General features: G+C 42.9%; 1 protein-coding gene and 1 long non-coding RNA gene across 2 annotated transcripts; one reads left to right on the forward strand and one right to left on the reverse strand.

Annotated features, from left to right (window-relative positions):
* Positions 1–4,000: 4,000 nt before the first annotated feature.
* LOC143211372 (uncharacterized) lies at positions 4,001–7,901 on the reverse strand. The gene is made up of 4 exons (XR_013009445.1): positions 6,145–7,901; positions 5,549–6,082; positions 5,360–5,449; positions 4,001–5,284 (listed from the first exon to the last, which is right to left on the reverse strand). It is a non-coding gene; the product is annotated as an uncharacterized LOC143211372 (long non-coding RNA).
* Positions 7,902–20,884: 12,983 nt separating this feature from the next.
* LOC143211624 (uncharacterized) lies at positions 20,885–24,054 on the forward strand. The gene is made up of 3 exons (XM_076429456.1): positions 20,885–21,800; positions 21,921–23,128; positions 23,539–24,054. Exons 1-3 carry the CDS (start codon positions 20,885–20,887, stop codon positions 24,052–24,054), a joined length of 2,640 nt encoding a protein of 879 aa, XP_076285571.1.
* The last annotated feature ends 2,929 nt before the right edge of the window (positions 24,055–26,983 follow it).

Below are 26,983 nucleotides of genomic sequence, written 5' to 3' on the forward strand. Positions count from 1 at the left end.
TTTGAATCGAGTTTGGTCCAAATTTTCCACTGTGGGCCGGCGCGCCGCACAGTGGTGCGAAATGGCCAAAAAGCGGTCAAAAATCCGTAAAAAAGAAACTATCCAACGAATTTGTGTAAAATTTTGTGGACAGGTTGCCACAGGTACAACGCTTAAATGGCAAAAAAACTGTTCAAAAATTATTAAACATTAAGTAATATGGGCTAATTGGAAATTTCTGTTTTCGGCTCATTTTTTATTAATGGAAGCAAATCTTAAAAGTGTTAAGCAGCATCGGTCTGGCACTAACTGTTTTGGCAAGGTATAATATTGAACTAACTTTGTGTAAAAAATATCTGGCAACTTCGAACAACTTTGGCCGCAATTTAAGTTTAAATATCAACTTTTATAATTTCCAAGAATGAATCGCGCGGAAATTACGATTATTTGGGATTCAGGGTAAAAATTTTTAAGGATATATTAGTTAGTACAGTTAGTTAAAATGAATTGTGTAAATTAATTATTTTTAATAAATTCTTTAAGTAAAAAAAGTTAACAATAATTTTTTATGCTAAATAAACAAAGTTTCGTTCGTTAGATCTCTGTTTTTCCAAAAGGTGGCAAAAAATCCGTAAAGATGAAACTACGTTACTCATACCGTAGAACCATCACCAGGATTTCCCCGCAATCTTCTCTAACAATACTTGGAAATCCAGAATATAACTGGATTCTTGACTGTATCACTTTCAGGGAGTAAAAATTCATGTTTTAGGTGAAATTTTTAAGGGGCTGTAGCGGCAACTTCCTACATGCGCCACGAGAGGGACAGGAGTCGAAAGACCTTTCCCGCAAGTACTCGGTTCCTCAATGATTCTGGCCGTACGTCCCTTGACTTTCGGTACTGCCGTATACCTGAAGACATCTGTGCAGTTCGTCACGGAGTGACCCAGTGACACACATTTCGAAGCAGCAAATTGATTTACGGCTGAATACGTGAGTTTTTAATTCAATCAGTTTCTGCTTCTTCTCTTTTTTTACGATTATCTCGTAAACTAAAGCCGATCGCCAAAAAGTCTAAAGAGAAATGTTGTTCAGAATCATGGTCTTGACAACATATCCAAAGCTCATCGAAATCGGAGAGGGTTCACATTATCGAGAAACTCTTGTTCGTTGCGATGTCGCGGCGTACCACCGACACTCGCTTGCCGGCGCGGCGCGCCGGGCCAGGGCGCGCTCTGATTGGTCCGTGTTTTTCGTTAATAACTCCTAAACAAAGCCGCAGTTGACATTGGTGCAAAGGAAAATGTCTCTTAGAATGGTCTCAGGAACCACCCCTTTTCGGGATTTTCACGAGTTTTGGGACACCCTGTATACAGTCCTCAACCGCATTCCGACATCCCAACCGTCTAAGGCAGGGCCCGCTAGATAGCCTTACTGACGAGTCCTCTAGCGGGCCTAGGACGAAACGCTCCTTCCTTTTTCCTCCTCTCTTCCATATTACGATCCCCCTCAGGGCATAACATAAATAATAAAAAAATGTTGAAATTCATAATTAAAAGAATATTTATTCTTTCTTTTTTTAAAATTGTTATTACAATTTTTTGTTAAATAAACAAAGTTTTCGTTTAATTTGCGACCACTGTCACAAAAAATTCAATAGGCATTTTTCTGACAATATATAGTGACCTCTATAAAAATAATTTATGTAATATAAAAAAATTGTTATTAACATGTGACGATCTCAATAGGCGCGAGACACGTTGCCCCTGAAGGTAGGCCAACGAGCGAAAATACGGCGAGAACTCGCGAGTCAAAGATAACCGGGGCGGTATAAATACGGCTCGCCGATACCAGTAGGGGCGTTCTGAGCCGAAGCATGAGCAGTAGTGGCAATACCACACCTGACCAAGCGACAAGCACGGAACGCTCCTCTACCCATCCACGATCCGCTAGTCCGAGGCAGGGTTGCCAGATGCTGGACGTGCCCGGCCCCTTAGGCTGCGTTTATAGTTCCTGACTCGCGTGCTTTTCGTCTCGCGTGCTTTTGGTCTCGCGAGACAGCGGGTCAGAAATTTCGAGCGGGGTCGACGGGCCCACTGTGCCCCCCGCTGTGCGTGGCACAAAAAAAGGTCTCCGAAGATATCCTACCGCCTTAAAGGAAAGCTATCGGTAGTTTACCTAAACGAACCGTGAAGCCGTAGAGACCTTTTTTCGTGCCTCGCACAGTGGGCCCGTCGACCCCGCTCGAAATTTCTGACCCGCTGTCTCGCGAGACCAAAAGCACGCGAGACGAAAAGCACGCGAGTCAGGAACTATAAACGCAGCCTTACTTTTCCGTCTCTCGCCACCAAGCTGCGTTAAGCCTGCCTTCGCTTCTCCCACTCTTACCACTGCCGCTGCCGCGTGCCGCGTGGAGCATGCTACCGAGTGGCGCAGAAAACACCGTACGCTTATACAAGCTGATTTGCTTCGGAAAGGTAGGCTATATACTGCTATAATGAAATAAATTTATTCGTGTATTGTTAAATAAACACAAATTAAGGTTTGAAAAATGTATATTTGCGACTTGCTAATTACAATCATTGCTATTGCTTTCGCTAGTATTCTATTCTACCTAAAGGTAGGCTATACTGCAATAACGAAATAAATTTATTCTTGTATATTGTTAAATAAACACAAATTATGTTTTAAAAAATGTATATTTTCGGCCTGCTAATTACAATCACTGCTATTGCTTTCGCTAGTATTCTATTCTACCTAAAGGTAAGCTATACTGCAATAACGAAATAAATTTATTCTTGTATATTGTTAAATAAACACAAATTATGTTTTAAAAAATGTATATTTGCGACCTGCTAATTACAATCATCACTTTCGCTTCCTATAATTAAATTTTCAAATTCTTGCGGTATACTTTCTTTCTTGTACATATCGCTATTAAAATTCTGTATAAAATCGTCGCTTATAACATAATCGCTACATTTCATATGAGTATTCCTAAATTCTAATTTAACTCTACCGAGTGCAGCAACCATTTGAGGCTGCAGTCGATTGCGATCTGCCGTTTTCATTTCACTTATTAGGGAGAAAAATCGAGTAGCATTCATCGAGTCATATCAAGTTACCATAAAATCATCAACCTTGAGTCGGTTCCCCTTATCTTTATCTTTTCAAATACATGTAGGATCGTGTCCGAACGGAAACACGTTCGAACTTCGCTCAACACGTGTGGTCCACAACCGCTTGTGGTGACGTCACTTCCCGCGAGTTGATGTGGAAGTTACATCCTCGTACCCCCCCCCCACCCCCTTTTGGTTTCTTTTTTTATTTTTAGGGGGGGGGGGTACGAGGATGTAACTTCCACATCAACTTATCCACTATTCCACATCCAAATTATTCAAACTTGGCCGCTACCTAACACCTTTTATGGTCATTGGTTTAAAAAGTAACGGCCAAGTTTGAATAATTTAGCCCACCATGTGACTCTATAAAAATTATATAGCGTTCTTTTTAACTAATTTTGCAAACGCTTTTTTCAATATTGCAATAGGTATTTTTAAGCTAACGAACTTGGCCGTTACTTTCTAAACCAATGACCATAAAAGGTCTTAGGTAGCGGCCAAGTTTGAATAATTTAGCCCACCATGTAACTCATTAAAAATTAAATAGCGTTCTTTTTAACTAATTTTTACAAACGCTTCTTTCAGTATTCCAAGAGATATTTCTAAGCTAACGAACTTGGCCGTATTTTGTTTGATCTCACAACTTTTTACGGCCATAAGAACTTGGCTCCTGTTTACAGAATGTTTTTGTTGGGATTTCATCACTTTTTGTTGAAATTTCATCAATTATCAATTTATGGTTAAGCCTTTTGAAAATTTCGTTATTTTTGCGGTAGGACTCACCGTTTCCGAGATACAGCCATTTTTTAATTTTCAATTTTTTTTTTCGAAAAATCAAAAGACCACATACGTCATGTGGTTGGGCATACTTTATATGCTTCGGGTTAAGCCTTTTGAAAATTTCGTTATTTTTGCGGTAGGACGGACCGTTTCCGAGATACAGCCATTTTTTAATTTTCATTTTTTTTCGGAAGATCAAAAGACCACGTCGTCATGTGGTTGGGCATACCCTATATGCCCCGCGTAAAGTCTGTCGAAAATTTCGTCATTTTTGCGATAGGACGCACCGTTCCCGAGATGCAGCCATTTTTAAATTAAAAAAAAAATTTTTATTTTTATTTTTTTTTTTTGCTTTGGGTTAAGCCTTTTGAAAATTTTGTTATTTTTGCGGTAGGACGCACCGTTCCCGAGATACAGCCATTTTCTATATGTTCTATCCTACGTACCTATTTCGTAATGTTTTTTTTCAATACCACCCCTTTAAGGTGTAAAATTTCAAACTTTGACAATTATTCCTTCGATGGTTTGTTATGGTAGACCTGTGTGCGAAATTTCAAGCTTGTAGGTCAATGGGAAGTACCCAAAAGGTTTTGATGATCTGTCAGTCAGTCAGTCAGTCAGTCAGTGACAAATTTAACGATTTTTGAGGTCCTATATCTCGGAACCTACTAATGTTGGAAGATTAATGTTTTGTCAATATTGAGACATGATAGCATTTAACAACTGTACGAAATTACATCTCTCCATCTGCCTCCAGTGCCGAGTTATAAGCCTCTAAAAAACGGCTAAATTGTTTCGTGTAAAAGGTGGTAGTGCAAGAACTTGGCTGGTGCACTACCGTGCACCTAGATACGTTGACACTACCTTCAAACGCATCAGCTATTTCTTCGATAATGAAATGTGAATTGTACCCGGATAAACTGTGGAAAACTATGGGAATGCAAAACGAATTTTTGTAATTTAAATTGCAATCTTGATGCGTGGGGCCTCTATATCGTTCTGTTAGATGACAATGATCGCGCACCCGTATATCATTTTCCTCACATGGTTTTTCGCAAATGTTGCAATGCGCTGCGTTGATAAGTGCCTCGCACTGTTCATTCGTTAGCTGTTTTATACTTTATCAAATAAAAAAATTATAAGAAAGATCTTATTTTTTATTTAAAACCAATCCTCCTCCTCCGCCTCGTCCTCCTACTCATACAATTAACTTGTATTTATTAAAAAGAAAACAATTACAGTAATAATATCGCCCCCTCCCCATACAGCGAGATATTTTTTACATTAGTGAAAAGTTACTCTTATCTACTCTTTAATTATACAAATATACAAGTATTAAAAAATAATTAAAATATAATTATTGCAGTGAATTTCTTGTCATTTATCTTCATTATTTTTGTTTCCTGCGAACAGACAGATAGACAGTTATATATCATGTTATATACTTTGGGATATTTTTTCTTTGAAAATTTATTTACCTTCGAGCGACGATTCTTTGACGAATCCTCAGACGTCCATACCGCGCTTCGTCCAGGATCAATCTCCAATTTCGCAATCATTGTGAAACACTGTGTGAAAAAAATAAAAAAAACGTAAAAAGAGGTGTCATGTTTGTGGTTTTGACGTGGAAAAAATTCAAAGTCGCGTCTTTATAACTGATACTTTACATGTTTTTATAATTGTTAACCCCTGCTCGAAATGTTTGTACTTCGCGCAGACTGCAATGGTATGTGATGTTTTTTGTCGGTTGCCAACAGTGAAGTCGACACGGTTCGTCATCAGCAATTTCATACACGGGATCGCGAACTAGTACATCGTATTTCGGACAGTTGAAATCTTCCAAAATTATCGAGTTTATTTTCATTTTTCGAAGGATGTCTCTCTCTCGAAACATCCACCTTTGTCCGCTACGACAGGATTCGCGTAATCGCGCACAAAATTTTGAATTACTTCGAATATATCGTGCTGTTGATATTTTTCATAGCCGAAATCTTTAAATGGAATCCCGTGTATGAAATTGCTGACATACCATGCAGACTTTTTGTCAGCGTCGGATAAACAACGTTCTTCCCCAAGCGAAATTCGGAGAGTTCGAACGAGCCGTCGTCGTGACAAACATCGATCATGGCTAACTCTTTGCATATAAATTTTTTTCCCACAATGAAACCGTCCGTGTCATTGATTTGAGTGATTCGATCCATCTAAATAAAGAAAGTTTTTTCACTAGATTTTACATCGTTTATTAATTTTTTATTGTACTTACTGTTGAAGGAAGGGGGATGCGCGAAGTTGGCTGGTCGGATGATAAAAACACACATGCGATGTAACTTCGTATAGCGATCCTGATTGTCGACGTTTTTTTTCTTGTGGTATAACTTCATACGACGACTGTTACGAGCAATTTATAATGGATACCCCTACCACTAATGTAAAAAATATCTCCATATAATATTCCACACACACGCACAAGTCCAACGGGCAGTACGCGAAAACCGTCACGTATGGAAAAATGATTGATCTTTGAATCTCAACACGACAAACGCTTGCAACGATGGAACGTTCGCGAAGACTTCGCGTTCCATCGCGTCCTGTTCATTCATTCTTACCATCCCCACCAACTACAATAAAAAGATGGAAGAAATGATTTGAAATGCTACTCTTAATGAGCGTTTACGATAGCTGGCTGTATGGCGATGGCAGACAGAAACAGCGACACGGTCCTCTTACATCTTGCATTACATCGATAAGAAGATCTTTCAAAGGGGACCGTTGTATATTTATGAAATTAAACAAGACGTTCATCGAACTCGTGAGATTAGACGTTCGTCGAAATCTCCGCCCGATAACAAAATCGTCGATAAACTTTATAATCGTAAAAAATTTACAGCATGATTGATTATGTTCACAAATATTAATAACTATACTAATTTAAATGATAACAAAATGAAATCTGTGCGAAAGTGCTCTGTACACCTAACTGAAAAACTTCTGTAATACAAGAATTTACACAATTTTCCTCAAAACACTTGAAAATTGCCAATGAACGGACGCTGTTTCAGAAAGCGTGGCGTAAAATCTCTTGGCTTTCAATGAAGTATACTACAAGCGACGTTTAGCTACGTTGGATAGAAAAAATTCCATGACAAACGGAAAAATTTAGAAATTGACTTCTTTCTAGATTTTTGGTCAAATACCCCAGAGTTGGGCATTAATCGATTAAAATTTTAGTCAAGATTGATTAATGTGTACGATTAAAAGAAGAAATCATCGAAAAATCGAAGACTGATTCAATCGATTGATGAAGTTAATAATCGCCATACGGTCTATCCATAAATTGTAATAACCAGGGAGATAGAGACAGAGAGCGGAGATGAAGAATTGACAGAAATATATCTCAAGAAAAACTCAGTTTACATTTTTTTCAGTATTCATACAGTTTTGATTCCGTATTTCATTTCGAAGTTCCAGCAGTTAATCATTAATGGAACGTTTGCGAAGACTTCGCGTTCCATCGCGTCCTGTTCATTCATTCTTACCATCCCCACCAACTACGATAAAAAGATGTATGAAATTATTTGAAATGTGCTACTCTTAATGAATGTTTACGATAGCTGGCTGTATGGCGATGGCAGACAGAAACAGTGACACGGTCCTCTTACATCTTGCATGACATCGATAAGAAGATCTTTCAGAGGGGACCCTTGTATATTTATGAAATTAAACAAGACGTTCATCGAACTCGCGAGATTATACGTTCGTCGAAATCTCCGCACGTGAGAAAAACCGTTGGTCCTCAAGTTTGACAACTCGATGCCGAGAAAAATTTTTGGCTGGCTGTGTGGTCCTCTTACATAAATAAGAAGATCTTCCAGAGGGGACCGTTGTATATATTTACGAAATTAAACAAGACGCTCATCGAACTCAGATCAAATGAGTGTTTACGATAGCTGGATGGCGATGACAGACATAAACAGTCTTACATCTTGCATGACATAGATAAGGAGACGTGAAACCATAAACACGTTCGGACACGTTCCCAGGGACCCCCCCCCCCCTCCCCCTCCCCCTCACCAGGCTTACGTAATACCAGGAAACTGTCCTTGAAAAGGAATATCATCTTTCAGAGAGGTCAAGAAAACACGTGGATATTTCAAGGGATTGCTGTATTGCCTCCCCTCCCCCACCCCGAAAAAAATATGACGCAATAATTCCATAAAAATTATTGCCCCCCTCCCCCTCCTCCAAATGATATGATGCAATAATTTCATTTAAAAATATGACGTAATATATGCTTGCGCAATACCGCTCGGCGGTACCGCACTCCCGTGAATTGAAAAGTGGCTTAGAACCCGTGTATATATACTACTGCCGCGCATGCGCGAAAAAAGTTGGGCTCGATCGAAGCACTGCGCCGGTGCTCCTATGTCGACCGTTCCCAGCAAAACCTAAGCGCAAGAGCGAGATCCGCAGCCTAGCGTCAAGAGTGGGGTGTCGCAGATCCCCCTGTACCCACTGTCAAAATCTCTGCCATCTTTCGTTGGATGAACAATACATATGTATTTACTGAAGCGTATTGAGTACAGTGTTCCGCGATTGTTGTGAGAACCTTGGGGGTATCGAGTATGCGCGTGAAATGTTGCACATTTCTGGCATCACTGGTCTCAGGGAACGAAATGGCACTACGTCTTTTTACCTGTTCCGAACATAGATTTCTTGGAGGGATAACTTTTCCAAGTGTAAATGACGATCCTGGGTAAACAACGGTGCTAAGCGGGAAATTGTTGTATTGTACTAATTACTATTCCATACCTGAGAATGATACATCGAGTATCATAAAACCCCAATTTAAACACCCTAATACCTTAATTTCTTTGTAGCGCGATCGACCGCCCGAGGGGGAAACCCCTAGTAGTAGAGATAAAAAAGTCACATCATCCGCATACCTGAAAGTCACATCAATCGCGGGAACACTGTATTGCGTCTTATATTTTTCCCTTGCAGTAATGAAACCATTCACGGGGGTGTAAATTAATCTAAATAGAGAAATAATTAATTTTAAATATTCTTAATGGGTGAAACTGATTTGCAAAAGGGTGAAATTGATTTCCATACGGATGAATTAGACATGAAAAAGGGTAAATTTGGAGTGCAAAACCTATATTAATAATAGAACTATTTTGGGATTTACAGTGACGTTTATTAATAATTGGATACTCTTGAAAAGACGATAACTTTTGTAGTATTCGACCATGCGGCTAGCATTTTTTAGATAAGAGAGTTAGAACAATTAATTTATTAGATGAAAAAAAAAATTTGCAAAAATTTCAATTTGTCGAGAAAATACTAAACGTTGTTTTTTACAACTTCCTTTATGTGTGCCTCTATAAATTTCTTTGTAGATTTGTATCAATTATACACATTCTCTGAAACTTCCATCAATCCAATTTCATTAATGAATGCTATCTCACTGCCTTTCTATTTGTCATTTCGATACAGAAGAAAGTTAAATATAAATATAATATTAAGTATAATTTAATTGAAACATTGCCTTCGTAAAGGACATTTTGTAGATTCAGTTAACCCTATCCGTGTTCTTGTCACGTACATTTGACATTACATGAATTAATTTTTTTATGGTCAACAGGCAAGATCATTTAGACACTGCACAAACAACAGGAACGATCATTTACAGTGGAATTCGACATCAGCTATTGGTCAACCTATTAAAATCAAATATTCAGCAGCTTGCAGAACCTAATTTTTAACTGTTAGCTGAGCAATAGCGGAAACAATGTCGAGTTACTTGGAACTTTTCTGCGGCGTGATTGCTTTACTTATCGTCTTCTATTATTACTGGGTATCCCATTATGATTTCTGGAGAAAACGTGGCGTATTTGGACCACGACCTCACCCGATTTTCGGCAATCTCTTGAGTCTAACTCTTGCAAGAATAGGTATAACAGAAGTAGTAATGGACCTTTACAAGAGATACAAACACGAACCTGTGGTTGGATTGTTCGAAGGGATATCACCTATTCTCGTTATACATGATCCAGATCTTATAAAGACAGTCTTGATCAGGGACTTTTCTTTCTTTCAAAATCGGCCACATACGGTTCACGAACGGGTATGTATAAAACCAGAGAAGTGTAAATGAAATTTTAATTAAATATGAAATTCAAGTATACTTTCAACATTGTATTTGTTACGGATGACGAACAGATGTTCAAGATCATCTCTGGCAGGAACCGTCCTAGATAAACGCACAGAGCCACCCTAGTCAAATCCACATAGCTGTTTAGTTTACGGCCCACACGTACGCACGATCAAATGGATGTTGACACAATACGAATGTTCACTCCAAGGGTACTGGCATTTTTGCTCTCGCGGGCTAGTACTATCGTAGTCACGAATCGTGTCGCGTCGTCCTGCATCTCGGAAGTCAACTACCAGTGAGATCGGGCTAAAGTTCCCCTTCGTATCGAAATTAACCGTATACATTCCGCGAGTCCGGTGTAAAATCTATTAGGCAGTGATAAAGTTGCTCCGAGACCCCTGCCTTGCCAGTGCGTCAACACCGTGCATCTTAGGTAATACTAGTTCAATTCTCTACACTCCCAACTTTAAACAAATATTGTGATGTTATTATAAATGATATTGGATTGTTCTTGCAGCAAAAGATTCTATAGACTTTCCCGAATACAGTGATATCTAATATTAATACATTATGAATGTTTACACATGTTTAAAAACAATCGTTAAAGATGGAGAGACACCACTTTTGCACCAATTGTTGAGGATATTTCTTTCGGAAACTTTCTTTCAGCTGTTCTATTAATCGAGAACTTTTTTCCGTGTAACATTTTGTTTATTTTCTCGTTTCTTTCTTATAATAAATGGAATTATTTTTCATTCTTCAATAAGCCCTTTTTCATTTCCCATCAGTTTTTAATGCATAAAGTAATATTATATACTTCTAAATCGTGAATGTTTTCTCTAAATTCCATATCAATGCCTCCGATCGGAAACATTCTGCCAGGGGTTGTAGTTACGAGGCCTACTAACAATCCTAGCGACTCCCCGATTTCGCATCAGGTTCGTTCACGACATACCAATTGTGCAAACAGAGATTATACTAGTTAACCTACTAGTTAGGCCTACTAACAATCCTAGTGGCTTCCCAATTTCGCATTGGGTTCGTCCGCATCCTACCAGCTCCCTGATTTCGCGTCAGGTACGTCTGTGCTCTCCTCCTACGTCCCAGCGGCTTTCCAATTTCGCATTGGGTTTGTTCACGCTGTTCTACAACCTCCTATGTATTAGCTCCCCGGTTTCGCATCGGGTTCGTCTGCGCGTCGCTCCTAGTGACTGCCCAATTTCGCATTGGATACGTTCACGAAGGTTCACCCTCCTAGCAGCTCCCTGATTTCGCATCAGGTTCTTCTACACTTGACTCTATTCCTAGAGGCTCCCGGCCTCCGCGTCAGGTTCGTCCTCGCTGTCTATAATCCTAGCGGCTACCCAATTTCGCATTGGGTTCGTCCGCGTACCTTAAGTAACAAATTGATACCATATTCCTAAGGTAACAAACCGACGCCGGCCACTCGTGCTGTTCGCGGCTCTGGCTCGTAACATATTTAATCTCTTTTTACTGAGCTCTAACTTTGTAATCAGTTGTTCGTTTTCCCTTCAAATACATGACAATGTACCAAATCATCTTGCAGTGTTAAAAATACACTCCTCAAAAGAATTAAGGGATCACTAGTGCGAACCCGAAAAATTGGTCCCACTTTACGTGTTCATAACTCCGTCAAAAATTGCCGTATCGATATCGTTAAACAATGGTTTGAAAGCCTGAAACCTCAAATTGTTGCTATGTTGGTTTTTTACAAAGTTATAACGAGATGAAGACAACATTGACGGTTAACAAAAATTTTGTGCAACTTTGGAACATCACACGGGGAGCAACAAATTTTTTTGATAAGTCGCGTTAATATCATTTGGAAAGGCTATCTTTCGTGTGTAAATTGTGTGGTTGTTGAATATTGTGAGTTTTTTTTGTTCGAGTTATTCAACATTGAAGTAAATATGGGCATTTCAACTTTAACTGGCTCCAGAAAGCAAAAAAATTATCGTAGAATCTTGTGCAAAAAAGCAATAGAAAGAGCGTTTCTTTCTCTTCAAGGCACTCCTTTTGTTTTTTCAATTTCATTAACATTTCGACATACCAGGTATTTCTGAAAATATGCTTAAAAAACTCACAATTTCCATTTTTCCTTTAACTCGCTATATCTTGACGAGAAATGATCGTAATACCATGATCCGAACGTCAGATTGAAGTAGAGATTCTGCCGATTCGCGGCTGATTTGAGCGGCTGCCTGACATCTCTGAGTACGCGCGCCGCGGCGCACCGTGCGTGGGTCAAATCGACGTTCTAGCTGTTCACGGGCTAAAAAATCAAAGTCCATTGTCACGTCGTCTAGTATTTCGTAATTGCCAGAGGGGCGAAAACGTCAGCGACACCGTGTATTTATAGGCCAGGAGGCCGGACTGGCCGGACCGCGTACGACCGCACGAAACGCGGTCCACCCGGGACAAAAGATGTTCGCAGGCTCGTCGTTTCACGTGATCTTTAATATTATTCGGGCGCCAGGCACTGGAAGGTGCCGCACTAAAAGATTCGCCACAACGTGCGAGTCGTGAACAACACGAATTCGAGCCTGCGATCACCGAGATTTATCCTGGATACTCCGCGAACGGGCGCAGGGTACTACGCGGGACGGGCACGAGGCGTTCCCCGCGGCGGTAAGGATTACTCACGAAAGAATCACTCATGAGATTTTGGCTAAAAATAATTTATTGCACGATTGATGACACAATCTCGCTGTCGCACACTGGGCGAGAAAGCGACGTTTTGGGACAAAAATCTGTGTTGCCGCAAAAAGACAAATATAGACATTATACGCCATATGTTATTATTATCCGATCTACTTATAAGCTCTCTAAAAATAAAGGATGGCAAGCACAAGGAGGTTCTTTCTGAAGAAGCGAAAACGCTGCTGTTGGATCAATAAATTAATGGTAAGTCTCATAAGTGCCGAATTTACAGTTTCAAATTTTGCGGTTTGGGGTTAAGAAGTGTCGGCAGCTGAACTGGGACATGCAAATTTATGGTATGGGCGGATGAAGTATCGGAGTTATTGGGTGTTGTAGGTAAGGATTCTTGATAACGATTTTCGCGCAGCACGTCATTAAGGTATAGACCTTCACGAACATTTTCAAAAAAATTCCAATTGAATCGATGAAAAAATGAGTTGTCGGCAGATTTCTGTCCCAAAATATCGCTTTCTCGCCCACTGTGTGTCAGTGGAAGCCGGCAGCGTTTTTGAGGTTAGCCGGCGCGTAACAATTACTTTGGCGACCGATGTTTGTCGCACGCGCTCGAGTCCCTCACGGACGTTCTAAGGACTGTTTAGTCTGGGCCGCCACGGACAGTCAGACATTTTGTACCATTTAGTTTGGTCTGTGACTGTCTAGCAATAATTCGCGAAGCTCGCACAAAGGCCAAGCGCCGGGGATCGTGTCTAACCCCAGGTGTTCCCAGGCTAACCCCAGGGGTTCCCTGAATCTTTTACTCCCCTCTACACCCCAGGAGATGCCTGGCAGACCTGGCATAGGCAGAATATAACATGCTGTATTTATTTAAAAAGCTATTAACTAGAACTTGTCAGAGTTTATCGTGTCAATAGGTGGCGTATACATTGTTAAGGAATTTAAACGTTATAACAAAGATAATTAATTTGTTGTTTCACGATCGTAAATATTTGATAAAATATGCTCACAGCGCACAGTTTCGATCAAAAGAAAAGACAAAGCAAATTTGCAAAAGTTAACCTCTACGTTTCGATCCGGATTTGGATCATTTTCAAGAGAAATGCGTCTGAAAATATATACTGAATTAATATCATTGGTATTTAACACGAAAAAGAGCACTATTTATAAAATGAACCCTTAAGACACCTACTTGCTATGTATAAAGAATTTTAGAAGCTTGAACTAATAGAACAGAATTCCATGCTGGTCTAAATTGAATTGATCTAACGACCGTTATGAAGAGCAACCACACAAATATTGGATCGACGTATTTGACGTTCAGCCAATCAGACACAGTGATCGACAAGTTATTGAATCGATTCTTGGCGGTAAATTCGAATTGACGAAGTGCCATACCCGACAGAACACATCCAATTGAATACCATTTACAGATATGGTAAGAACATTGACATTCAATAGTTTAGACCAAAAATGTTATAAACACCAGGTGTTTATAGGTGGAAGAGAAACAATACTTTGTATATATGTGGAAACTTCATCATAAATACATTACTGGTTTAGCAATGTTGCGTAATATTCATGAATCTTTGGGGTTTCGTACCTAAGATTTACGCTTCGTTGTTTAATCATGAGAATTGTTTCCAGAAGTATTCTGTGTTGTAAGTTAGGTTCTCTGTCTAAGATTTTTGCATTTTCAAAATCAAATGCGTGGTCAAACTCAAATGAATGCTTCGTCAAAGCGGTGTGTTGTGTTGGAGGCAAAAAAATATTCTTTTTATGTTCTTTAATTCTTGTGTCTAAATGTCTTGACGTCTGTCCAACATATGTGCCACTGCAACCTTTAGACGGTATTGAGTAAACTATGTTGCAACATTTGAAAGTGGTAATTTGTCTTTAACTGGTGGAAACCAGTTTTTTAAATAAAAGGGTATTTTGTAAATAGTGTGAATTCCAGCCTTTCTGAAAATTCTTTTCATATCGTTAGAAATGTTATCAACATATGGGCTCACAACCGTATTCTTCCAATTAATTGGACCTGTTTTTTTGAATTTTTCCACTTTTTGTTTTTTGACAGAATAGTCCAGTAGGCAGGTCGAAAAAAAGGTGTCTATTCGGAAAGTATTCCGAAATTAATGAAATTTTGATACGTCATTTAGGGGTACTCTGGGGTGTCGAATCTCAGTTTTCGACCTCGAGGACCCTGTGCTAACTTGGGGAGGGGGAAAAAACCACTATTTTTATTACCTTGTTTTGGTTTTTCGCCTATTACTCAAAAACTGTGGGTCCTATAAACTTTTGTCTTCCATTTTTGGAAAGAGCATTAAATTTCCTTCAAATTTCACTGTTAAATCTTTTTATTTTACCAAATAGGCACCGATAGACAGGCGTTCAAAATTAGGAAATGAAGTGGCAACTGACGAATATAGGGAAAGACAGAGCAAATTACACTGCCCAACAACAAAAATGTTTCCATATAACTGTTGGGTGTATCTTATACAGTTTTTAGCTCTGATTCCGAATCTGGTCTTAATTTTTCTCCTACACGCACAGTTTTTGAGAAATTTGAGTTTGAAAAAAAACACGTTTTTCGACTTTGAACAGATATTATGATGTTATTATAAAAGATATTGTATTATTCTTCACAGCAAAAGATTCTCTAGACTTTCCCGAATCCAGTGATGTGCAATAGTAATACATTATGATTGTTTAAACATGTTTTATTGCAGGTTTTTGTCTCACAAATTTAGTTTTTCAACATATCTACTGTGACGTTGCAACTTTTGCGACGTCCCTTCTCCGTTAATTCCGCGCATATTTGAGAGCGATATGTGGGGACTCGCTTCCCCCACTCCCATATATGTTCCGAGACTCCGTGTGGAACGGTTGTGTCCGTCAACGTGGCGTTCTCTAATTCCTGCTCCGTGTCCTTATCATTTCCACATTGGTGACCCCGACGTGATCTCATTTCCACATTGGTGACCCCGACGTGATTTGAACACGCAACCATCCTACTTTGGTGTCCACCGACTATTTGTCGTACACGCAACCTGAGTCTGTACGGTTTGCGCGTGCCTTCAGGTTGGCACGTCGTCTTTTGTCTTCGCGTGTTTACGCCGAAGGACAGTTTTTGCGTTTGCGTGTTGGTTAGCAACCGCAGTCAGTCTGCCATTGCGTTTGTTCCCACGTTTTGCGCGATGTAATATAGTTTTTCCGCGCGCTTTCTGCGTCGCGGTATGTATATATGTATACATATATTTTTTGGTTAGGTTCGCCATATTATATGCGTGCGTTGTCTGTTACCAACAATGCTGTACGGTTTCTTTACCGCGTGTATAGTTCGCGCCGTCACTGTCTTGTGAGCAGGGCGTGCGTAGATATGTCATTATTATAACTCGCGTTCTCCCTTCGTGGTCGAGACGGTTTATATACTCGCGTTCGTCGCGGTTGCCTTCCCTTTATGGAAGATGTATGATTAAGAGCAATGAGATCGGTCATTTTTCTGCGTTCGTGCTTCGGTGTCGCATTGTCGAACCCGTCGCATGATACTGCATTGTTATGTTGCGTTCTCCCTTCGAGGTTGAGACGGTTAACATACTCGCGTTCGTCGCGGTTCTCTTCCCTCTACGGAAGAAGAATTGTTAGGAGCAATGTACTCTTACAGTTTTGTATATACTGCACATATATTGTAAATATTTTTTATTCAATAAATGTCGTTCCACTCGGGGGGGAGTGTGTGGGGACTCGCTTCCCCCACTCTCATATATGTGCAGAGTGGGGATCGGCGGAAGCCATTGGCGCCGCCGAACCCTCTCACTCGCTTCGTTCCGAGACTCCGTGTGGAACGGTTGTGTCCGTCAACGTGGCGTTCTCTAATTCCTGCTCCGTGTCCTTATCATTTCCACATTGGTGACCCCGACGTGATCTCATTTCCACAGATAAAGGACCGGACCGCCCTCTAACGAGACACGTTACCGATACAGTGTGGGCTCGGCGCTGCACTCGTCCAATCACGAGGCTCCGCGCCTGCGCACAAGCGTCTTGAGAGCGAAACGCTCTCGTGAGCCATTGTGCTCGACCTGTTCGTTTCAAGATCTCGTGCTTGTAAGACGTAATGTTCTGCGCTCCTGAGAGATATTCTAAGAATTTCATTGTTCGCCACGTTGTGGTCTCTCGTGTGTAAATCGTCAGTAATCCTTCGGGTTACAGTATCTGTGTGCTGGGTGGTGACTTCACCACGAATAAATCGAGGTGATTGGTGATAACCTGTGAACATTTATTTTCCTCGACGAAATCCCTCTTAGAGAGAGTTACAACGTGAGTGTGTAGGCTCACGAACAAATTTACCTACACTGGTGACCCTGAGTCAAATATCGGTACACCACGTGCGAAGAGACGGTGGATGGTCTAGTCACTCCACATTGGTGACCCCTTCACCCTCTCATTTCCACATTGGTGACCCCGACGTGATCTTTTGTCGTGGGCATCTCCATTGGGAACCCCGACTGTTCACTTGGACATAACGCAACCGACGCATTACGCATCTGGTTGGGGCATCGAGGGAGGAACGAGTTCCAGAGTTCCTGTTCAAGGACACCGACACGCCGTGCGGCGTGGAATTTGCAGTACACCAGGAAGCGAGCATCTGGAGGTCATTGCGGCATCCAGCTACCACGTTTTCCTGTGTTACGTCCCGGGTCGGAAATGATCCGACGAAACGAACCGGGATTTCCCGGAGTCGAAGGGGTTTTGGGACACCCTGTATATAAATACGCGTAAGATATATACAGGGTGTCCCAAGACCCCTTCGACTCCGGGAAATGGGAGGTTCCTTAGGTCATTTGAAGCAACATTTTCCTTTGCACCAATGTCAGCCGGGGCTTTGTTTAGGAGTTATTAACGAAAAACACGGACCAATCAGAGCGCGACCTAGACGCGCGATGGCACGTTCAGCCCGGCGCGCCGGAAGACGAGCGTGGTGTAACGCCGCGATGCCGTAACGAACAAGAGTTTCTCGAGATTATTTGAATCCTCCCCGATTTGAATGAGCTTTGGATATGTTGTCAAGACCATCATTCTGAACAACATTTCCCTTTACAGTTTTTGTCGGCCGGCTTTAGTTTACGAGATACATAATTGTAAAAACTTGTAATTGTAAATCGATCGATAGTACTATCTTCTACCCGATTTGGATGAGCTTTGGATATGTTGTCAAGACCATGATTCTGAACAACATTTCCCTTTACAGTTTTTGTCGGCCGGCTTTAGTTTACGCGATGAATGTAAAAACTTTTAATTGTAAATCGATCGATTGTACTATCTTTTACCCGATTTGGATGAGCTCTGGATATGTTGTCAAGACCATGATTCTGAACAACATTTCCTTTAGACTTTTTGTCGGTCGCGGAAGAACTTTACTTGTCAATTCATATGGGTGGATCTCTTTACCCGACTTACGGCAACTTTACCCGAACGAGGGAAAAAGCAGAAACTGATTGTATTAAAACCTCACTTATTCAGCCGTCAATCCATTTGCTGCTTCGAAATGTGTGTCACTGGGTCACTCGGTGACGAACTGCACAGATGTCTTCAGGTATACGACAGTACCGAAAGCTAAGGGACGTACGGCCAGGTCGACGAACTGCACAGCCGGTAGTAAAAGGCCTAAGGGATGCGCGGTCAAGTCGACGATCCAGAATTTCAGTTTCACTTTCGAATCGATAAATAATTCGTATGTTTATTTCACACAGATGCCTTGAAATTTTTCCACACTCACAATCACTGTTCACATTTGTCAACACATAGTTATGCACTAATAATAATTGCTTAAACTAATTAAAGATTATTTAATCTAATCACTAGAATGCGGATCATTATGTAAAATGAAAGTTGGCTGCCGCTATTACAAGGGACAGGAGCCAGACAGATAATTGATTCTTACTGTGATCATTTTAAGAAGTTGAAAATAATACATTGGTGTTCTGAAATTACTTTAATCTCTCTAGTGCCTTAAAATGCACCTACTCATGTTTGCTACAAATGCATGAAATCCGCAGTCTAGTGATTGCATTACCTGATTGTTGTGATTTGTGCAGCAGGACAAGGGATATGGCAATTATTATTAGTGCATAACTATGTGTTGACAAATGTGAACAGTGATTGTGAGTGTCGAAAAATTTCAAGGCATCTGTGTGAAATAAACATACGAATTATTTATCGATTCGAAAGTGAAACTGAAATTCTGGATCGTCGACTTGACCGCGCATCCCTTAGGCCTTTTACCACCGGCTGTGCAGTTCGTCGACCTGGCCGTACGTCCCTTAGCTTTCGGTACTGTCGTATACCTGAAGACATCTGTGCAGTTCGTCACCGAGTGACCCAGTGACACACATTTCGAAGCAGCAAATGGATTTACGGCTGAATAAGTGAGGTTTTAATACAATCAGTTTCTGCTTTTTCCCTCGTTCGGGTAAAGTTGCCGTAAGTCGGGTAAAGAGATCCACCCATATGAATTGACAAGTAAAGTTCTTCCGACCGACAAAAACTGTAAAGGGTAATGTTGTTCAGAATCATGGTCTTGACAACATATCCAAAGCTCTTCGAAATCGGAGAGGAGATAGTTCAGATAGTACATCGATCGATTTACAATTACAAGTTACTTATCGCGTAAACTAAAGCCGGCCGTCAAAAACTGTAAAGGGAAATGTTGTTCAGAATCATGGTCTTGACAACATATCCAAAGCTCATCCAAATCGGGGAGGATTCACATAATCTCGAAAAACTCTTGTTCGTTGCGGCATCGCGGCGTTACACCGCGCTCGTCTCCCGGCGCGCCGGGCTGAACGTGCCATCGCGCGTCTAGGTCGCGCTCTGATTGGTCCCTGTTTTTCGTTAATAACTCCTAAACAAAGCCCCGGCTGACATTGGTGCAAAGGAAAATGTTGCTTCAAATGACCTAACCTAACCTCCCATTTCCCGGAGTCGAAGGGGTCTTGGGACACCCTGTATACATATCGCTGTGTACGGATTTAAACGCGATTTCGGTTTGGATTTTACGAAGGAGGTATAAGCATGTATAAGTATACCATATACATATATATATATATATGTATATACGGCGAGAATTTGCTCATATGAACAAAACCGACGCAACACGTCGGTACGACGTTACACCTGCAACAAAGGAGCGAGAAGTCCGTGCATTCCGCTGGCTGTTCGGTCCAGCGAGGAAGGAGCTGCTTTCACGGCCCTTGGCATATTGTTGCCGCCATTAAGGAGATCAACGAACAGCACTTGGCGCGTCTTTCAGCTTTGAAGCCACTTAAATTTTGGGTGAGACAGTCGCCGTTTCTTGGCAAAAAAGGTGTGTTTCAGATTTAAATCGAGACGAATGAATAGGGCGGCCATTTTGTGTTCCGCTCGTGTCTCGTGCACGTACTTGGAAAGGTCGACGCTGTTGACGTTCTACCTCAGTATCGTTGCTGCCAAGCGATTTTTGCTACAGCAGAGGACAACACCTTTGTCTTCAAACTCTCCTCGCCTGTTGCCAAGCGGTTCTGTTCCTGGTCAAGGTCATCGAAGCGGTTTTCACAGCATCGTTGCCTGTTGCCGGGCAGACCAGACCTTGAAGGAGGTTACCGGTGTTTACAACGTCTCCGGTGCCTGTGGATTTGGCGTGCGCCATATAGACACATAAACATTTCAAGGTCTCGCGAACCTGTTAGTGTGTGTGCGACTCCTACAGTATAGCTTTTCGCGTGCGTGTGCTCGCAGTGCTCTTTCAGGTTAGGTTACGTCGTCGTTGACAGTTCGCGCGTGTTGCGCGATCACACAGTTCGCGTATTTCGTTTGTTCAAATTAGATAATTTCGCTATTGCGATTTCTTACACTCTCGCGTGATACCTCGAGTGTTGCGAACATTTTCAAATTGCTCCGAGATTCCGCGATCGTTATTTTTCGATTAATATGGCGAGTAATAAGTACAAGTGTCGCATGTGACAACTACTTGTTTTCTCACTCGCAAAGCATTAGGAGTGACATTGTAACACGCCTGTGCGTGACATCAGGGTATTGTATGTGCTACGCATTTGCGTAAGGGTAGAAGTAGCTTGATAGAACCGGTATTAGGGTATTGGCCCGCATTACGCGTTTTGCATTTTTAGGCTGTGACATGTCTAATTCAGACCGGAATACAGACTCTAATGCTGCGCTGGCGGCACAGCTCGAAGAGACGCGCCGCGAACTCGCGATTATTAGAGCTTCTATGGCTAATTTAGCTTCTACTAGTAGTAGTTCCGAAGCGGTGACCCAGGTCGCAGTAGCAAAAATACCAAAAATTCCCACTTTCTCTAGAAAAAATCCGGTACTCTGGTTCCACCAGATCGAGGCGTCTTTGCGCCGTGCAAATGTCTCTTCTGAGACAGCCAAATTTGACTATCTCGCCACTTCTCTTGATGACGATGCCATGGCTAACATTAGCGATATTGTAGTTAAAGAGCCTCCATACCCTGATATGTTCACTAGAGCTAAGGCTAGACTCATCAAAGTCTATGCCTCAACTGATGAGGAGAATCTTCGCAAACTCTTAAGGGGACAGGTCAATGTTGACTGTCGCCCATCTCAAATTTTACGGCAATTGCGTGATTTAAACGCTGCCTGTAGATGCACGGATACAGTGCTTAGACAAATATTTTTGGAACAGCTTTCCGAGCATCAGCGTGAGGTGTTAATAGCCACAGAGTTTAACGATTTAGACAAGGTTGCAGAAATTGCAGACAAACTTGTGGCAATTTCTAGCAGTCCTTCTAGGAAGTGCGCTGCTTCCAGCGATTCTCCCACACCTAAATCTTCTTCTGGTTCCTCCAACCCTATTGACAATAGGTTTCAAAGAATAGAATCTCTATTGAAGGCAATTGCCTCAAAGTTAAATGCCCATTCCGGGCAGGATAGGGGAACGCGTCGTGCCCCTTCTGCGGCACGATCGCCGTCGCACTCGCGACAAAACAGGAGCAAGTCTCCTTCATCTTCTCAAAGGAGGTCGAGTCTATGCTATGCGCATTCTCGTTACCCCCACAACCCTACGTCTTGTAAACCGGGTTGCCCAAAATTTGAAGAATTCTCCGCTTCAAAAAACTAGAAGCTCCCTCCCGCACGGAGGCGGTGGGTAGTGGAGCAGTTCATTCTAGACGTCTTCATTTAAAGGACAGGGGTCTCGGGTCAAAGTTTTCTGGTCGATACTGGCGCGGATATTTCCCTGCTTCCGACGGACCCTAAGATATGCCGCAAGCCGTCAGAATTTAAATTATTAGCGGCCAATGACTCGAAAATTGATACCTTTGGCGAATCATTTCGCATCCTAGATTTAGGATTAAGACGCGAGATAAAATGGAACTTTGTCATTGCAAATGTTCCCTCTGCGATTATAGGAGCTGATCTCTTATACCATTATGATCTCGCTGTTGATCTCAAGAGACATTGTCTTCTTGATAAAGCAACCAAGGTAGTCTCAGTAGGAGAAATTAGCCATTCTACTGTTCACTCTGTTCATACGAGTGCTTTGAGATCCTCTTGCCCGGCAATTTTGTCTGAATATCCAGAAATTACGGGAAGCTCCATTCCGGTGCCACCCTCTTCATCAGAAGTGTTTCATCACATCTTGACGAAGGGACCACCGATTTCTTCGCGTCCACGCTGTTTGGCGCAGGACAAACTCAAGGCTGCTAAAGCCGAGTTCGAAGCCTGGGCTGAGGCCGGCATTTGCCGCCCCTCAAGTAGCCCCTGGGCTAGTCCCATGCACATGGTGCAAAAGAAGGACGGCTCCTGGAGAGTCTGTGGAGACTACAGACTGTTAAATTCGGTAACGATTCCCGATAAATATCCCACGCCGTACCTTCATGACTATAACAATAATCTAGCAGGCAAAACTATATTTTCTTCGTTAGACCTGCACAAGGCGTTCAACCAAATTCCGGTTGCGCCGGAAGATGTGCAGAAAACTGCTATAACCACGCCATTTGGCCTCTTCGAATTCGTGTTTATGACGTTCGGATTGAGAAATGCAAGTCAATCTTTTCAGCGCTACATTAATCGAGCGCTGGGGGATCTTGGCTTTGTTTTCATCTACATTGACGACATTCTTGTTGCATCGTCGTCGGAGGAGGAGCATTCTGCTAACCTCCGCATGGTATTTGACCGTCTAAAAAAGTTTCATCTTAGACTAAACGTTGAAAAATGCGTGTTCGCAGTTCGCGAACTGGAATTCTTGGGTTATACGGTCAATTCTAAGGGCATACGCCCCACAGCTTCCAAAGCTATACTTAGTTTCTCGAAGCCCAAGACAATCGTCGAATTACGACGCTTCTTAGGAATGGTAAATTTCTACCATCGGAACATTCCGAATGCGGCAGCCACTCAGGCACCGCTGAATTCATATTTTATTGAATCAAAAAAGAATGATAAAAGAGAGATCAATTGGTCCAGCGAGGCAGAAGCGGCTTTTGACAAAATCAAAAAAGATTTTGCACAAGCCACTCTATTAGTGCATCCGCGTGCCGGGGCAGACCTTCGGTTGGTTACCGATGCTTCCGACTTTGCCATTGGGGCGGTTTTGGAACAAAAAATTCCTTTTTTGGTATTAACTGCTCGGCCTGGGAGCCCCTCGCCTTCTTTTCTAAGAAGCTCACTCCTGCGCAACGTAACTATAGCGCGTACGACCGTGAGCTGACGGCGATTTATGAGGCAATCAAATACTTTTCATATTTACTAGAAGCGCGTTAATTTAAAATTTTCACGGATCATAAGCCGTTAATCTTTGCGTTTTCTCAGCGTCCGGAAAAGGCCTCACCACGTCAGCTACGTCAGCTTTCTTTCATCGCGCAATTCACGACGCTTATAGAGCATGTCAAGGGCCCTGACAACATTGTCGCCGATGCTCTATCACAGGTGAAGTCACTCAGACTTCCCTGTGAAATTAATTTGAAACAATTAGCTAAACTTCAAAAGGAGGACGATCAACTGGCGAAATTACGCAAGTCGACCTATCATTCCTTGGTGCTCAAGGATATTTCCTGGGGCCCAGAGCACCACACCGTCAGCAGCGAAATTTCGGCAGAGGCCATTCGGCCATATATTCCACCGACGCTGCGTCGTACGGTGTTTAACATCTTTCACATGCCGGCGCATCCAGGTCCTCAAGTGACCGATAAATTAATCAGACACAGATATGTGTGGCCTGATATGCACCGCGACATTCAGCGCTGGTGTAAGGAATGTGTTGACTGTCAACAATCCAAAACGGCCCGGCATGTAAAGATGTTGCCGGAAAAGACCATTGCGCCTTGATGGTCGATTCGACCATGTCCACATGGACATGGTCGGTCCGCTCCCTTTGAGAAATGGTATGCAGTACCTTCTAACGATGATTGATCGTTTTTCGCGTTGGGTCGAGGCTGTTCCTCTGTCTGAGACGACAGCCCAAACAGTTGCCCGCGCATTTTTCGACACTTGGATATCTCGTTATGGCGCGCCGAAAGCCATAACGACAGACCAAGGCGCCCAATTTGAATCGCGACTCTTTACAGCGTTGCTGTCTTTAATAGGTTGCGATAGAATCACAACTACTGCATACCATCCCTCCTCAAACGGTTTAATCGAACGCTGGCATCGGCCCTTAAAAGCGGCATTAATGTGTCATCGCGACAAAGATTGGACGCGCTCGCTATCTACGGTCCTGTTAGGCTTGCGATCGCGTCTGTTCGGACACTAACGCGTCCCCCGCGGAATTTGTATTCGGAACGACGTTAAGACTGCCTGGAGAATTCTTTCTTCCGGACGACTTTACGCCGGACCCGAATATATTGATTGAAGAGCATCGCGAGCACATGTGACAGGTACGTCCTGTTCCGGCGGCGCACCATAATAAATCTCGCGCGTTCGTTTATAAAACGTTATACGAATGTACGCATGTATTCATGCGAAACATGGCCAAAAAGGCCCTGGAGAGACCTTACATGGGACCTCCTCAGGTTCTTTCTCGTCCTTCCGACCGTGTTTTCACTATCGACGTGAATGGCACGTCGAAAAGTGTGTCAATTGAACTCTTAAAACCAGCATATCTGGTTAATCAAGATCTTCACGACACGGTCGTGAACGATAACCTTGCTGGCGGTTCGGTCCCCGCCACGCTAAAAATATACTCGCGGAAAACAATCTCGTTCAAGAAATGAACAAGATCGTTTTCAGCAGTCGTTTTCATTGCTTCAGCGTAGGAACTATTTAAGATTGTCATTGTAAATGCAATAATTGCATCTTTTACCCCTGTTAATTTGTATCGTGCCATTGCACTAGGGGGGGAGTGTGTGGGCTCGGCGCTGCAGTCGTCCAATCACGAGGCTCCGCGCCTGCGCACAAGCGTCTTGAGAGCGAAACGCTCTCGTGAGCCATTGTGCTCGACCTGTTCGTTTCAAGATCTCGTGCTTGTAAGACGCAATGTTCTGCGCTCCTGAGAGATATTCTAAGAATTTCATTGTTCGCCACGTTGTGGTCTCTCGTGTGTAAATCGTCAGTAATCCTTCGGGTTATAGTATCTGTGTGCTGGGTGGTGACTTCACCACGAATAAATCGAGGTGATCGGTGATAACCTGTGAACATTTATTTTCCTCGACGAAATCCCTCTTAGAGAGAGTTACAACGTGAGTGTGTAGGCTCACGAACAAATTTACCTACACTGATGACCCTGAGTCAAATATCGGTACACCACGTGCGAAGAGACGGTGGATGGTCTAGTCACTCCACATTGGTGACCCCTTCACCCTCTCATTTCCACAACAGGACAGTCCTAATGACATCTATCGCGCGGGCTGAGAACGGCAAGTTTCAGGGCCGCATATGGAACGCGCAGAAGGAACCACCGACCTTCCGAATTGTCACGGGGAACTAACAGACGCCCCGCAGCCAGAAAGCGCCCGACGGAAAAGCAAATGGCAGATTTCGAGAAATTAGAGCTTGGTGCGAGGACACTCGGCAAACAAACCGGAGGCGCCGCCAGGACAGTAGCTCTCTTAAACATCTCGCCCAAGGTGACGGACTGGAAGACCTGACGCCGTCTCGCCCCGTCAAGGGAGAGCTACCCCGGGGTCGGTGCCCTCGTAGCCAAGAAGAGGAAGCCCCTCCGCCGGTCAAGAGAGCGATAGGCTCCTTGACCAATTTCGTGACTGTCCGGGGCCCTAGGACGCGAAGAGGGTACGCTCCTGTGCCATAGAGTTTGCACCGTGGAAACACGCCATGGGCAATTCGGAAAAGCGGTCGAGTGGGGGGAACCGAGTTCGATCCGCTAGATTGCCGAAAATCGATGGATCACTGTCGCGCTGGCTCTCGTTATCGCATGACGTGCGCTCTGCATTCGCGTTGCGAACTAATTGTAATTTAGCTTCGGGAAACCGAAAAGTGCCCGTTGGAGGTTTTCGTGGTGTCTAGGATGAAATCCACCTACGTTCCGGCCGTGCCTCACGCTCTATCGAGAGCAGTTCCGAAAAAGGGCATCGGAAACGAGAAACGGTAAGCCGCACTTGTGATCCATTCGGTATTTCGTTGCGCGACGGCTCGACCTTCGTCGCGAGAGGACGAACGCTTCCCGTTCCGTCCTCGATAATTAGCTCGCATTCGTTTCGGGAATGCTTTGAGATTTCGAGATTATTTTGAGAGAGTTTTCGTCTTTAAATTACGTGCGAAAGAGTGTCCTAAGAGGAGTCGCGTTTCGTGAGAGTAATCTTTTCGGTATCTTCGCGTTTCTCGAATCCTGTGTCTCTCGCCGAACATCGTAGGGTTTTCGTCGGCGTTCGATCGCGTAATCGTTAGCGTACGCGTCGGGGCGAATCACGGGCGGAAGTCATCGCGGCAGTCTCGCAGTTCGCCGATCATCTGCGCCTCGCGTTTCCGAAGTTCGTTGCGAACGAAACAACGGTAATTGTCAGCGGTATCGTGCGAGCAAAATCGGTAAGACAACCGCGCGGCGAACGACCACCTTCTCGCTATCTTGTATGAAGAGCGCGGGCTCTCGGGTCGCGGTCACGTGGCCGCAGATTTTGTAATTTACCGACTGCTACAATAAATAGCTCGAGACCATATCGTAGTCGAATTATTCGATTCCCTGTGAGATCCGTCCTGCCGTGAGGGCTGTCCTAGTCATCCCGTGTTCGAACCATCTGGCCTAGTCGCGACGTCGTTTTCGATTCGCGTATCTCGAAGATTCGACTCTCGATCTCGGCTTCTC

This window comes from Lasioglossum baleicum, chromosome 8 (genome assembly GCF_051020765.1).
Source record: "Lasioglossum baleicum chromosome 8, iyLasBale1, whole genome shotgun sequence".
NCBI classification, from domain to species: Eukaryota; Metazoa; Arthropoda; class Insecta; order Hymenoptera; family Halictidae; genus Lasioglossum; species Lasioglossum baleicum.

Excerpts from the sequence above, each read along its gene's own strand:
- LOC143211624 (XM_076429456.1), top strand. The coding sequence starts at position 20,885 with ATGTCTAATTCAGACCGGAATACAGACTCTAATGCTGCGCTGGCGGCA. Across the intron at positions 21,801-21,920 it reads CCCCCACAACCCTACGTCTT|GGGTCTCGGGTCAAAGTTTT; the intron begins GTAAACCGGGTT and ends TTTAAAGGACAG. Across the intron at positions 23,129-23,538 it reads CGAATGCGGCAGCCACTCAG|CGTCCGGAAAAGGCCTCACC; the intron begins GCACCGCTGAAT and ends GCGTTTTCTCAG.